Below are 13496 nucleotides of genomic sequence, written 5' to 3'. Positions count from 1 at the left end.
GAATAAATATTTTAATTTGAAACATAGAATGTAAATTGTTATTTTTTAGAAATGATGTCATAATTATTTATTTATTTGCTACGAATCTACATTCAAACATCGTGGGCTGAAATCCAGGCGAGCACAAATGGGCCTTAACTTACTTCATAATATACCATTCAAGTGAATGTTAAAAGTAAAATTGTTTAATATAGTTTTTATGTTAGTGAAAATATTTATTAGGTTATTACTATCTAAGAGTTTACAAAATAATGTGCGAAATATAAAATTATATTATAATATTTTCGCATTAAGTGTATCTATTTGTATATTACTTCAGACCTTGCCATTTTGGCTTTGTGTGTTCCGGCTTAAAGTGTAAGTGAGAACAACTGGCGTACCGGACCGTAACACTTCCAGACAAAAGAAAAAAAAATTAAGCAAGCTGAGATGGCCTCACAGGCCCCAAAGACTAGAACATGTCTACCGTTCGGCAGAAGACGCGTACAATACGGGTTCGCACCCGGGCTCATATCACTGATAGTTTAAGCCTTTATTTAATAACAATATATTTATTCCACGCAAAAATCATCTTTAAAAACAATTACATGGTTGAACTAAGACAAAAGTCTTAATGTATAACATGGTCATCAAACGAAACACAGAACTGAGATTATATGTATCACTCTTGAACATTTTTGCTTTAATACTTTTAAATTAAAATTATACTTGCTTCTTACCGATTCATACATAACCTAGAGCATGTCGTTAACTAAATACCATTACGACTTGTGAGATTAATTGCCATTAACGGTTACTGCGAGCGCTCCTCGGGGTGGCGGCGTGACTTTATACAGCTCGTTTGTTCAATAAACGGACTCTATAACTGGAACTTTCAATTCGAACGAGTAATTTCTGAGATGTACATAGTTTCACCTACATTACTTGCCCATATTCCTTGAGGAAAAAACAAATGAAAGACTGTTTTCAAAACTCAAATGTACAAACTAAATTAATTTATAAATTTGAATTTGGATTTCTTAACCAAAGAGTAGATATTTCAGATCAAAGTGTTCAGTGCGACCAAATACTAATGTCATATGTAAGGACTAAGGACCTAATATTCTCATGGAGATGATTTTTATTACATCCAGTTTTCGTAAATAGCCACTTAATAACGCTGCAGCATTGCAATTAACTTCTATACCGTTCAACCGATCGCCACGATAATTGGCGTCCATAGGCAGGTTGGCCTGATTCTAAGAAATGATGACTCTAATGGAATATACTCCATTTTTTAAAAAAAAAGTAGGCTGTACTGCAAGATAATGATATTATTGTCATTGTCTTGCATTGCAGCCTACTTTTTTTTGAATCGCAAACAGTGTTTATGTTTCTTTTTAATTAACAAATATCTCCACAGGCGTGATGTTTTTATTTATAAACAGTATCACTATGCTTTTTTTTAATTGATCTAAAAAACTTGTATTTTGTAACGTTTGTTCGTTTTGCTTTAAGACTGCCAACTCATTTTACTCATTTTGATGCGTTATATCTGTTCAAGTTGTATTTCTATATTATATCCCAGTATATTTTATTATTTTTTTATTAATTTTTATATTACTGATATCCCTATTTACCCCTCCAATTGAATTTAAAGCTTGGAGATAATAGAAGGCTTGACGATACTAGCCAAGGAGTCAGGATCGAAACTGTAACTTTTTACATCGCTGGGTAGCCCGTAAGCTATTGCGCGTCAATAATTCTTCGATTACGAAGTTGGTTTACGTAACTTATTATACTAAAATCATTTTTAATTTTATCAAATCATATTCAATAGATTTTTTGCCCTGTCTTACGTTACGCGATCTTTTCGTACTTAAAAAGATGTGTAAAATGCGATTTTTATTTTGTGGCGATAATAGAGCACTTCCTTGTCGCTTCGCGTTCAAGGTTTGCAATAAAAAATAATCAATCCTTGAATAATAAACTTCTTTTTTAAAGTGAATTCTTTGTGAAGAACCTTTTATTCGACCGCAGGTCTATAAAATTATATAAAACAATTTCCGTTCATATTTTTATAGTATTACATTTCCATTCGTTTGTTACACGTAATGTGTATCACAAACACACGTATAGGTGGTAGCGAGGTGGCAACAGTTAGCTACCGTGAGCTGGCTGTTTGTTCTACTCATTTGCGTCATACGTGTCGCGGGGCACACGCCATAAGTGGCAGCGGGAAGCGGTTAAACACAGCCTAACTATTTTACCCGTAATAATACTTCTTTTAATATGACTACAAAGAAGACGATATTTAAAAATACTTTAAGTATATTTAAATAATGTAACACTATAAACATATATATATATATATATATGCTTATAGTGTTACAGTCAAGTTTGCAAAGGAAAACTTGGTAAAGGGACATCGGTTAATTATTTTATAATAAAAAAAATTAAAGATGCTATGAAAAGCATGATGGGTAATAAAAAATTGTAAATAAAATATTTATTTATAATACATGTTAAAATAAATATAATGTCAAAAGTAGTCTAAGAATAATTCAAAAGTGTCTCTATATAAATATAAGTTTCGAATTATCTTTGAAACACAGACCTGATGTACAAATCGACCGGTTCTGATGTACAATACTGATTCGTTAAATCGGGAAAGTTAGCGCAGCTCTGACCGGGCACGCTACCTGCTCGCTCCCTCCTATAGCTCGTGGCACGGGCCGACGGCACGGCTAGCCGAGCACGACAAGTAAACACCGGGCGCGGCGCTAAGTCCTCACTCACGATCATTGACGAAACGATACGACTTGTACATGGAGCGGCTGCAGCTAAAACACTTCGATCTAACTATATGTTTCCAGTGAACTATATAGACAAATAACATATAATACTTACGATTAAATTGGGGGAAAATAGTAACTACTAGTTTCTCGCCGGTTCGGCTCTGTAGAATCTAAATTCTAAACCGGTGGGTGTGGGTTTACATAGGTATATAGTGTTAAATGACGATTCGAGATTGCTCGTAAAAGCCCACCTGAATAAAGTAGACACATATATTTTGATACTTTTTCTCTTTCTTACTCGGTTCCGGTAGAACATGTTCATTGAACATGACCTTGGTTTTATCCAAGTTCATCCGTAGGCCGATGCGCATAGAAGAATCAGCCAGCTCATTCAGCATCTGTTGTAGGTCCTGCAGCGTTTCTGCCATGATGACGATGTCGTCTGCGAATCTCAAGTGAGAGATGTACTCGCCATTGATCTTGATGCCACGCCCTTTCCAGTTCAGCGTCTTGAACATGTCCTCCATTGCATTAGTGAACAATTTGGGGGAAATAACGTCCCCTTCTCTCACTCCTCGATGCAATGGTATGGGATTCGTTTGCCGACTCTGTACTTGGACGGACATGGTGGCGGCCTTGTAGAGACATCTCATCACTTGGATGTATCGCCAATCAACTTGGCAACGCTGCTGGGACTCCAGAACAGCCCAGATTTCAACCGAGTCAAAGGCCTTCTCATTGTCCACGAATGCAAGACACAGGGGCCGATTATACTCATGGGACTTCTGTATAATATGCCGCACTGTGTGGATGTGGTCTATGATGCCGTATCCGCTCCTAAATCCGGCCTGTTCTGGGGGTTGGAATTCGTCGAATCTTCGCGCAAGACGGTTCGTGATCACTCTTGAAAACAGCTTATAGATGTGGCTCATTAGGGATATGGGTCGATAGTTCTTCAGCAGGGTCTTGTCTCCCTTTTTGAAGAACAGTACGACCACACTCCTACTCCACGCCTCCGGAGTTCTCCCTTCGAAGAGGACAGAGTTATACAGCTTCTGGAGCTCCCTCAGTACGGGTTTACCTCCTGCTTTCAATAGCTCTGTTGTAACGCCGTCCTCTCCAGGGGCTTTTCCATTTTTAAGCTGTTTAAGAGCAATCTCGATTTCGCCAATACTGACTTCAGGCAGGTCTTCGGTGAAATGGCGTGTTAATGTAGCTCTAGGATCCTCATTTTCGGGATCAGGTCGAGATGCATACGATGCGTATAACCGGCCGTAGAAGTCCTCTACTTCCGAAAGAACTGCCGGCTTGGAAGAAACGACTTCTCCACTTGCTGTGGTCAACTTCGTCAGGTGGCTTCTTCCAAGAGATTGTACGAACACCTTAGACCCCCGATTCTGCTCGATGGCTCTTTCAATCGTAAGAGTATTGGAGCACCGGAGGTCGTGTCGTACGCGCTTGCTGATCTCTTGGTTTAGTTGCCGTTTCTCGGATGAAGTGACAGGTGGGTTTTCACGTCGTTTCTTCATTAGCCCTAAGGTCTCTTCCGAAAGTTTGGACTTTCTGCCCTTACGCTGCATGCTACAAAATCTCGTGCCTTCTTCCCTGAAAATTCTCACTACATTTTTGAGGTTCTGGTTTACGTCTGTTGTGGTTTTCACGGCAGCGAATCGGTTCTCCAGGTTTGACTGGAACGTTTCAGATCCCGTAATGGTTTGGAGCAGGGATGGTGGGAGTGTAGACTTTATCAGACGGACGCGCTCGGCCTTAAAATTGATATTCAGAGAGCCTCGGACAAGTCGGTGATCACTACCGGTATTGAACCTGTTGATCACTGAGACGTCTCTGAATATGTGCCTTTTGTCCGTCATGATGAAATCGATCTCATTTTTGGTCATAGTGTCGGGGCTTTGCCACGTCCACTTCCTTTGGGGCTGCTTCTTGAAGAAGGAGTTCATCAAGAAGAGCCACTCTCGTTCGAGGAAGTTGACAAGCATTTGCCCCCTATGATTTCTGCTTCCAAATCCATAGGGTCCTACTACCGATTCGCTACAATTCTGTACTCCCACTTTAGCGTTGAAATCCCCCATGACAACGTTGTAGTGGGTTTTTGTGGTGGAGTGGAGGGCCCTCGATATATCATCGAACATTTCCTCCACTTCATCGTCCGAGTGTGTCGAGGTCGGTGCGTACGCTTGCACCACCTTGAGGCTGTACCTCTCGGTGAGCTTTACAATTAGGTACGCTACCCTGTTCGACACACTGGAGATTTCCACAACGTTGTCAACTAGGGACTTATTAACCAGAAACCCAACGCCTCCTTGGGATTGTTGGTCTCCCTCTCGGAAGTACATTAGGTGGCCTGATTCAAGGGTTACGGTGTCCTCTCCCTCTCTACGGACTTCACATAGCCCTAATATGTGCCACCTAATTTTCCCAAGTTCCACCTCGAGTTGCGCTAGATGCGAGTCAAGCCGTAGCGTGCGTCCGTTGTACGTCGCCAGGGTCAGTCGGTTGTGGTGGCCTCCCGTAGCCCGGTGATTCTTAGCACCCCCATCCCGCCGTTACCACCGTCGCCACCATGACCATAATCGCCATGCTGGGCAGGCGGGTTGGCGATCGCAGGACGCAACCTCTCGCACCGGTGACGCTGCTGCCCGTTACCGGCCTGTGGTATTCAGCTACGCCTATTTTTGATGGTTATACCGCCATCAGTCGGTCGCCAGAGCCTCGTTTGCTGATCGGCAGGATGCACCACGGGCAGGTGAGGTTGGCTTGGAGCGCCAAGGTGTAGTTTGCGCCCCCTTACATCCCTACATAAATGTTAACTACTTTTCAATTATTCGAAATTAAGAAAACTTCCTAAGTATAGATCGCTGTTAAGGTAGTCCCATAAATTTGCTGTAATAGCATCTTATCTTTTTACAATATTTAATAACTGTATTATACGTGGCGTGTTTCCTAAGGTGACAACACTTTTGAACAGATGTGTATATTGTTCTGTTATAACACTTTGATGCTCTTTGTAACAAAATTAACGAAAGCTTCATATCTCTTACGACATCAGTATTTCAGTGCGGAGGTCATCACTTACCCGGCAGTACAGGAACCTCAGTTACCTACAATTTGCAATAAAAAGTGTTGTGCAGTAACTAATTAAATTAACAAAATAATTATTAATAAATTCATTAGTTCACTGCAAACAAAAATTCCATAAGTATAATAAATTATATAAGTAAGCTATACTTTGTTTGATTCTAAAAAAGGGTTAGCATCGCAATAGTGGTGGAATTGACGGCAACGGTGACAAATGATGCCGGATTTGCTCGCAAACAGCACGTCATCTGTTATTGATTCCGGCGCACGGGATAAGCCGGGCTCAGCCCGAGGCTGAAATAGTGTTTAAAGGTTGCGTGAGTTGTAACATGCTCGTACATCGTCGAAGAAAATATCGGGCACATATAAAAAAGTCAATCAAACATCATTTTGAAATCTCTCCTCTTGTCTATACAATGATTCTCACCGTGTCTTCTCTTTCTCGAGCTCCAGGACCTAACGGGAGGAAATAACGTTAGTTCCCAAGCTTGGTGGTGCATTGACGATGCAAGGGCTGGACAATACTCGTACAGTGTTAAGGTCTATGGACGGTATTGACCTCATAATCAGGAGGCCGATTTACCAGTCAGCAGACATACATATATTGAATAATAAAAGTTTAAAAACCTATAATTTATATATGCTAAAATTTTACTTACAATAATATCTTTGTCTTAAATTATCGAATATTTAATTCACGCTTCGAAAGCCACTTGACCTCAAACTAGAAGTCGTTGTCGTATTCATTACTGCGTGTAAATAGAAAATTCAAAGTGTCGTTAAGAAGATCACGCCGAGCCCCGGGACTGAACTTCGACAATTCGACTAAACCATTATGAGTACAGTTTCGGATCCACGAGGCTTCACGGAAATATACTGACTACTCGTGACTTTATGGAAAATGTTACAGTACCCAAAAGAGTATGTATCTGAGTTACCTAAAAAGTTAAATACCAGAAATACCTTTCTCCTCCTGAAATGCTCCTTGGAGCTTATTCCACCACGCTACTTCACATACACGTTGTTTCACCAACGAGATTGAAATGTCTTTAAATTTAATTTAACCCTATAAAATTACTTACAACTTAGAGCTTACTCGAATAAAGTGGATTTTGATTCGTCCCAGAAAGTGTAATTAATCGAAGGTAAGTTACGAAGGTAGATTATCATCCAGCAATTATTAAAAGGTTTTTTTTTATCAGTTGTTAGAAAAGTTTATTAAGAAAGACTTCGGCAACAGAGCGAGGCATCGGTGACTAATGATCCGAGATTTTCTCGCAAATCGCTCGTCCGTTATTGATTCGGCGCTCGGGATAAGGTGCGCGTGCCTCTGGGACGGCCCCCGACATTACCGACAACTTATTTCAGACAAAGGTCAATTATTATTTACCAATACGAATAGAACATTTCAACCTTGAAACTTACCGAAGAAAATACTCGCTAAATGTCAAAAATCTATACCGGTGCGACATTATACACAATACTTATAACATACATACATGTAGGGATCCTCGTTTATCGTATAACCGTAAGTCGGTTTTATTTCACGTGCACTACGGCAACTGTGAAAATTGGTCACTCTTTCCGTCGGCCGCGCTTGAAATGAAATCATTACAAAATAAATTTAATGAAAATATAAAATTATTCACTGTGATCTTTTCTTGTATAGTAAGATACAGTGTTATGTAAAATGACGTCATACGATACATAAGTTTACAATATAAAATGAGTCGTTTAAATATTTTACAACTACGTGTCGTCTATTCACGTTTTTTTCACACTCAGTACATTCGAAGTAAGTCACGATTACTGGAATAATGTTATATTACCTAAACATGGCATCACACGATGTGTACCTACATCTATAAATTCCGTGACGTCATCTATACATACAACATGGCGGCAAATATCTATGTGGAGTGAATAAAACTTATTGTCAGATGGAAATATAAATATATTCGATTGAATAGAGAAATAAATATAATATTTATGTTGAATGAAATATAAAAACGATAAGATTTTCGTAAATTATTTTTTCATTGTAAATATGCAATATACAGGACCATAGGTAGGTCTTGTAATTACTGTAAAACGTAATTGTTATATGTGCAACTCTTCTGTGTTGGCTAAAATGATGATTTTAACTTTGACTTTGACCGAGCTACTTGTTAATATGAACGCAAGATAATGAAAGAAAAAAAACAAAAAGTATTACTTTATTTCGTGCTTGTGTACACGGCATAAAACAAAAGAAAAATTCGTAGCGTAGACAACGAATAAAACCTCCGCGACACACCATAAATAATAGAGCTTGGTTCTGACACGCGCCAAATGAGTGTAGCCGTGCTTCTCGCACGCATAGCCCTCTCCCACTCTGACGCGTTGCATCTTTAATGTGATTGTCGTATACACTGTTTCGCTTTTTGGATTTTTTCTTACACCAAATTGTCGGGTCTGCTGTTAAAATTTTAATTATTTAAAGTTTTAATTATAAATGTTACATTTCATTTGTTTTTAAAATTTACTTTACTTGCTTGATTTATGTTTAAACAAACTATGCTGAAGAAGTATACTACATAATTACGATCGTGGCGTTGGGATAGCTAGGGAGATATATTATACTTATATTATACGGCTTCAGATTCCGAGGTCCTAGTTTCGAGCCCCACTTTGGGAGAAAAAGTCGTTAGAAGCCCGCTGTCTTGAAGTTGATAGTGATTACACTCGCGTGCTTAATTTGCACGTAAAGCTGGTAACACTGCGGCTGAACTGGTTCCCATTGTGGCGGATTCGTCTGCCCGGTTATGAGAGTGGAGAATTAGTGCACTTGTACACACAAACTACAATATGAGCTGTGCTCACTATAAAATGTTTAACTTTGATATTTTTTTCATCGCTGAATATAAGGCATATGCATTTTAGGAATCTACAATACTATACTAGTCTACCTTATAGCAAATTTTATTTTATGATATAGTTTGGCGGACGAGCAAATGGCCACCTGATGGTAAGTCGTCACCACCACCTAAAAACATTGACGCTGTACCAAATATTGACCATTCCTTATATCACCGATACGCCAACCATGAAAACTACGAACCATGAAAAATATAATTAAGTATCTACTGGTGCAATATACCAAAATATTTATTCGTATCAATAAGATACATCGAAGACTGCTCGAGAAAGTAGAGAACCAATGAGACGAGATCAACTCAGCCCGTTCTCCGTACATTAATCAACGCGAGATCGCTCAAATCACTCCCGAATCTCGAAGATTATCGCAAATCGCAGGTCATTTGTTATCTCGACCCCGAACTGTGTATTGATATTTATTGCGGCTCACCGACATCGCACGATCCGGACCCGTCGAGGTTGATGTATGGTTGCTCGAGGAAGCGGTGCCTCGTGTTATTAAAAAACGATTATAACTCGCAACACTGATGCGAAGTATAATATGTTATATGAGATTTTTATTTTTAATTCTATTGTCATGTACCATGTATATGAATACGGAATAAACATCTTGAAATGGCAAAACCAAGTACCTATACTAATTATTGCTCTACATTACCTTCTATTCCGATCGGCTTAACATCTGTACAACACTAAGGTGTAAATATGTATACCTGATATGGCTTTATTTGAGTTACATTTATTACTTTGTTCTCCGTAGTTGATCTGAAAACTTCAAGCAAAGTACATATATCTATTAATCGATATCGTATCTTAAATTTCCTCTTCTAAAAATATAATAAAAATTAGAAGTAATAGTAATAATATATATGCCAGTATGCTACGCCCTCGGAACTTTTTATTTCTCACTGTACCGAGGGTGCCTTCAGCTTAGTTTGCGGAATATCTTAATATGTTTTTATGTAATTATAATCTTGTGTTTTTAAATAAAGTACTACAAATACTTAAAGTCGCTTCACAGTATGTTTACAAAAATATTATGTTTATTCACAATAACATGGATCCTTTCAGAAGAAACGGTCACAATCATTATATAGGTAGACACGAGGAGGAAAGGCAAAGTTATAAAACCTAGCTGTACGTTGTCCTGGGGTATTCGTTTCTATAATAAGATTCTACAGTTATTTTTAACTTTGTCTATTAAAAAATATAGGTCATGTCAAAAAAACATGAATAAATAATGTATATTACTCAATAGAAGATTATATTAAAGATAAGAAAGCGTGGACTTAGTATATATTGATTTCTAGGCAGGATATATAACAATTTAAGTGTACTTTACTGATATATACGTCAAAATTCCAAGTTTACAAAGTCAACGAACCTCTTAAGAGATTAGTATTATTGTCACCTTATGTACTACCATTTTATGTATTCCTTTTTTAGATATAATGTACTATATAGTATGCTAGAGCAGAGTATTGTAGATTCCTAAAATGAATATGCTTTATATTCCGCGATGAAACAAGTATCTGCAAAGTTGAAGCTAGATTTAGCGTCTTAATCTCATTTAACCAACCTTGACTGCAGCAGCGTAACGGATTAACCTTAATCAAAGCCTCGGTGAACTTTAAATGAAATATATAAAATGGGTTTTGTTTGTGCATATAATTCGTCGTCCTTGTATTTTCAACATTTTCCCTTTAATATATTATATTCGCAAGTAATATTAATTAACAATTAATTGATTACGACCTCCGTGGTCGAGTAGTACGCCGGTTTTCGTGGGTACGCCACTCCGAGGGCCTAGGGTTCAATTCCCGGCGGAGCCGATGTAGAAAAACTTCATTAGAATTCTATGTTGTCTTGGTGTTTGTGGTACCGTCGTTACTTCCATAACACTTCTGGTATTCCATAACAGAAGTGCTTTAGCTACTTACATTGGAATCAGAGTAATGTATGTGATGCTGTCTAATTTCCCTTTGTATTCCACTACGTGAATAAATTTGTACAATCGCATCACTTTGTCAAAAATTAAACTATATTGTGATTTGCTTCAGGTATGGTTCCAAAATCGTCGGGCTAAGTGGAAGAAACGCAAGAAGAGCACCAACGTGTTCAGATCTCCCGGAGCTCTCCTTCCATCGCATGGTCTCCCGCCCTTCGGCGCCGGAGACGTGTGTAGTCCAGGCGTTTTCGCTGACAGGCCTTGGTCCATGCCTGCAGGTTGGTCAGGTTCTTTATCTTCGTGACATTACAGCTCTTCTGGTATTGAATTAAGCGAATAAAATTATGGAAAGCACTCAAGGTTGTTTTGTTCTCCTATTCACTCAACGATAGTAAATAAAAGTTGCGCTATTACTATAAGGCAGGCAGGTTAAATACACCAGAGTTGCATGTATTTAATATGCATGCATGTACGTATGTAACGATGTTTAGCAGTCGGCCTTCTAAGTTCAGTTATAAGCTTGTGGTTTTTCCTACTCTAGTTTTAGTGGCAGATGTTTTTTGTCTAGGTCTCGGCCAGCTGTCTCAGGGCGGTGTATCGATGGGCGGGTTCGGCGCGGGCGCGCTGCCGCAGCTCGCCGCGGACCTCAACCCTTCACTACCGATCAGTTCCGTCGGCTCGCAGCCGTATCAGTCTCACTACCCGCTTAACTCGCTCGGTAAGTACCTACTCACTCACAACGGACCACTAATATATAATTAGTAAGTCGGTAAACATTTTGCTAATGTTTAAAAATACAACAGAGGTACGTACTAGTTGTTTTGCGTCCCCAAGATCCATACTGCTCGCAGGAGCCCACACGAATAAAGAGTAGATAAATAAATCAATAGATTATAGTGTCTCTTTTAATGAATACATATCTAGCGCAAATTATTTTTAAATCAGATCCTGGTGCACATATTTTATTAAAAAATAGATTTAAAGCCGTGCTTATGGTAATATTACGTATTTATCCTTTATAATAATAGTCCCTATTGATAATATAATTAAAACAATTGTCATCTAAAGTTATTTTATATTTCTGCTAAGAGTTGCAGTTGATCTTATTTTTTTCTCTTGAAAGGCGACACAATGATGTCCTACTGCAACAACATCAGCGGACAGCAGTCCGGACTGGAGGGCTCGCCCACGCCGCCGCACATGTCGCACTGCGCCAACAACAACGCCTCGCCGACGACCTCGGGTGAGTTACTCGGACCAGCACAGGAACGTCGCACAGATCCTGTAGTTGCAACTAAGTTGATATATTCAATTGCTCGATTTGTTTTATTAAAACTTACATATAACCAGGTATAGATATAATGATGTAACAAGAATGGCTACTAATTTTAGAAATGCTTTCAAAGAAACAGATTATTAACCATGTCCAAAACTATTACTAAGCTACACCAGACTGAATGATGACGTAACTCTGTGTGACGTGTAGGCGGAGGCGGCGAGACCGGCGAGGAGGAGGTGTGGCGCGGTCACAGTATCGCAGCGCTGCGTCGCCGCGCCTCGGAGCTGTCCGCGGCCATCCCTCCCTATCTGCAGCTCAACTACGACGCGCACAGCCCCGTCTACTGACCGCCTGCCAGGCAACCGCATCCCGCCTACCATCCGTAGTGCACGCATGCACGTACGATACTAACGATACCTTTAGCTACAGCCAACCATCTGACCACCGAGGGCGCCGTGTGTAGCGCTTATCATTCTATAATTCCAATTCGTATTAGACAACAGACTCTATACCTAGATATGCGAGCATTTAAAATGCCGCAACCAATTGTAAATTGATAGCCTTCGGTTTGTTTTGCTGTCTTTTTAAATACACACGTGTATACGATAACATTATGTGTATATGATTTGAAATGAAATTGTGATGGCAAAAATGTATCTCACTATGTTCTTTGAAATTAAACAATTACTGCAACAATCGAAACAACAGCCAAGCGCCCTATTTCCACACAACAAGCGTGACTTGTCTTTGTAAAAAATAAATTTACATACAAAATATTGAATATACAGTATACTATAGGAACTAATTGTCTTCGGAAGAAATCAAAAGTCAGGTTCTTAAAATAACAAAGGTCGTAACTTCCGCGATGACGTTTATCTAATAAAGTAATTAATGATAGTGTAACATGTGAGCTATATTTGAAAATACATGTATACGCGTTTGAACAATAATAAATATAATATAATATAATATATAATAGTTCTAGATTCAATAAGCTATTTATTACTTAAGTAACGATAATAAAGTATTAGATAAAATAAGCAGTTACTTGTCGTATGACTGTACGTGACGTACGAGGTTGTAGCGTAAGACATTCCAGAATCAAATATTTAGAATAATATTTTATTATAATAGATTAAATCGTCAACAGTACACGTTTGAAGTCCTTTGATAACAGTTACAGTTCCGGCAGTTCTCAGTACTTCATATTGATTTTTATTGAATAATCATTATACAATTAGACTCAAATAATGTTTGTATATCAATTTAGTAATGATACATATTACTAAAGTGTTAGTGTAAAAATATTATCACAATTTTTTTTTTCATTAGATGTTTGTACCCGACTTCGGCGAAGCAAAATGCAGAGCTATGACTTTAGTAGTATGTTTATGTTCGGACGAGTATGTTTCCGTATGGCTCCAAAGTCGCTTACTATATTTTGACAATCGACAATCATATTTTTTGCGGATATTGCTAA

At 38.6% G+C, this 13496-nt stretch overlaps 1 protein-coding gene across 3 annotated transcripts in view; it reads left to right on the top strand.

Moving 5' to 3' along the window:
• The window catches only part of LOC125072810 (homeobox protein orthopedia-like), a 34300-nt gene extending 21403 nt beyond the window's left edge, over window positions 1–12897 (top strand). For all 3 annotated transcript variants that reach the window (XM_047683509.1, XM_047683508.1, XM_047683507.1), the window contains exons 5-8: window positions 10850–11015; window positions 11306–11455; window positions 11861–11980; window positions 12224–12897. In XM_047683509.1, coding sequence (XP_047539465.1) covers window positions 10850–11015; window positions 11306–11455; window positions 11861–11980; window positions 12224–12363 — 576 coding nt within the window. In that variant the 3' untranslated portion in view covers window positions 12364–12897. The remainder of the gene's footprint in view (window positions 1–10849; window positions 11016–11305; window positions 11456–11860; window positions 11981–12223) is intronic.
• The last annotated feature ends 599 nt before the right edge of the window (window positions 12898–13496 follow it).

This window comes from Vanessa atalanta, chromosome 22 (assembly GCF_905147765.1).
Source record: "Vanessa atalanta chromosome 22, ilVanAtal1.2, whole genome shotgun sequence".
Taxonomy (NCBI): Eukaryota; Metazoa; Arthropoda; class Insecta; order Lepidoptera; family Nymphalidae; genus Vanessa; species Vanessa atalanta.
The sequence above is the reverse complement of the archived record's forward strand: the minus strand, read 5'-3'. Positions and strand labels throughout refer to the sequence as shown.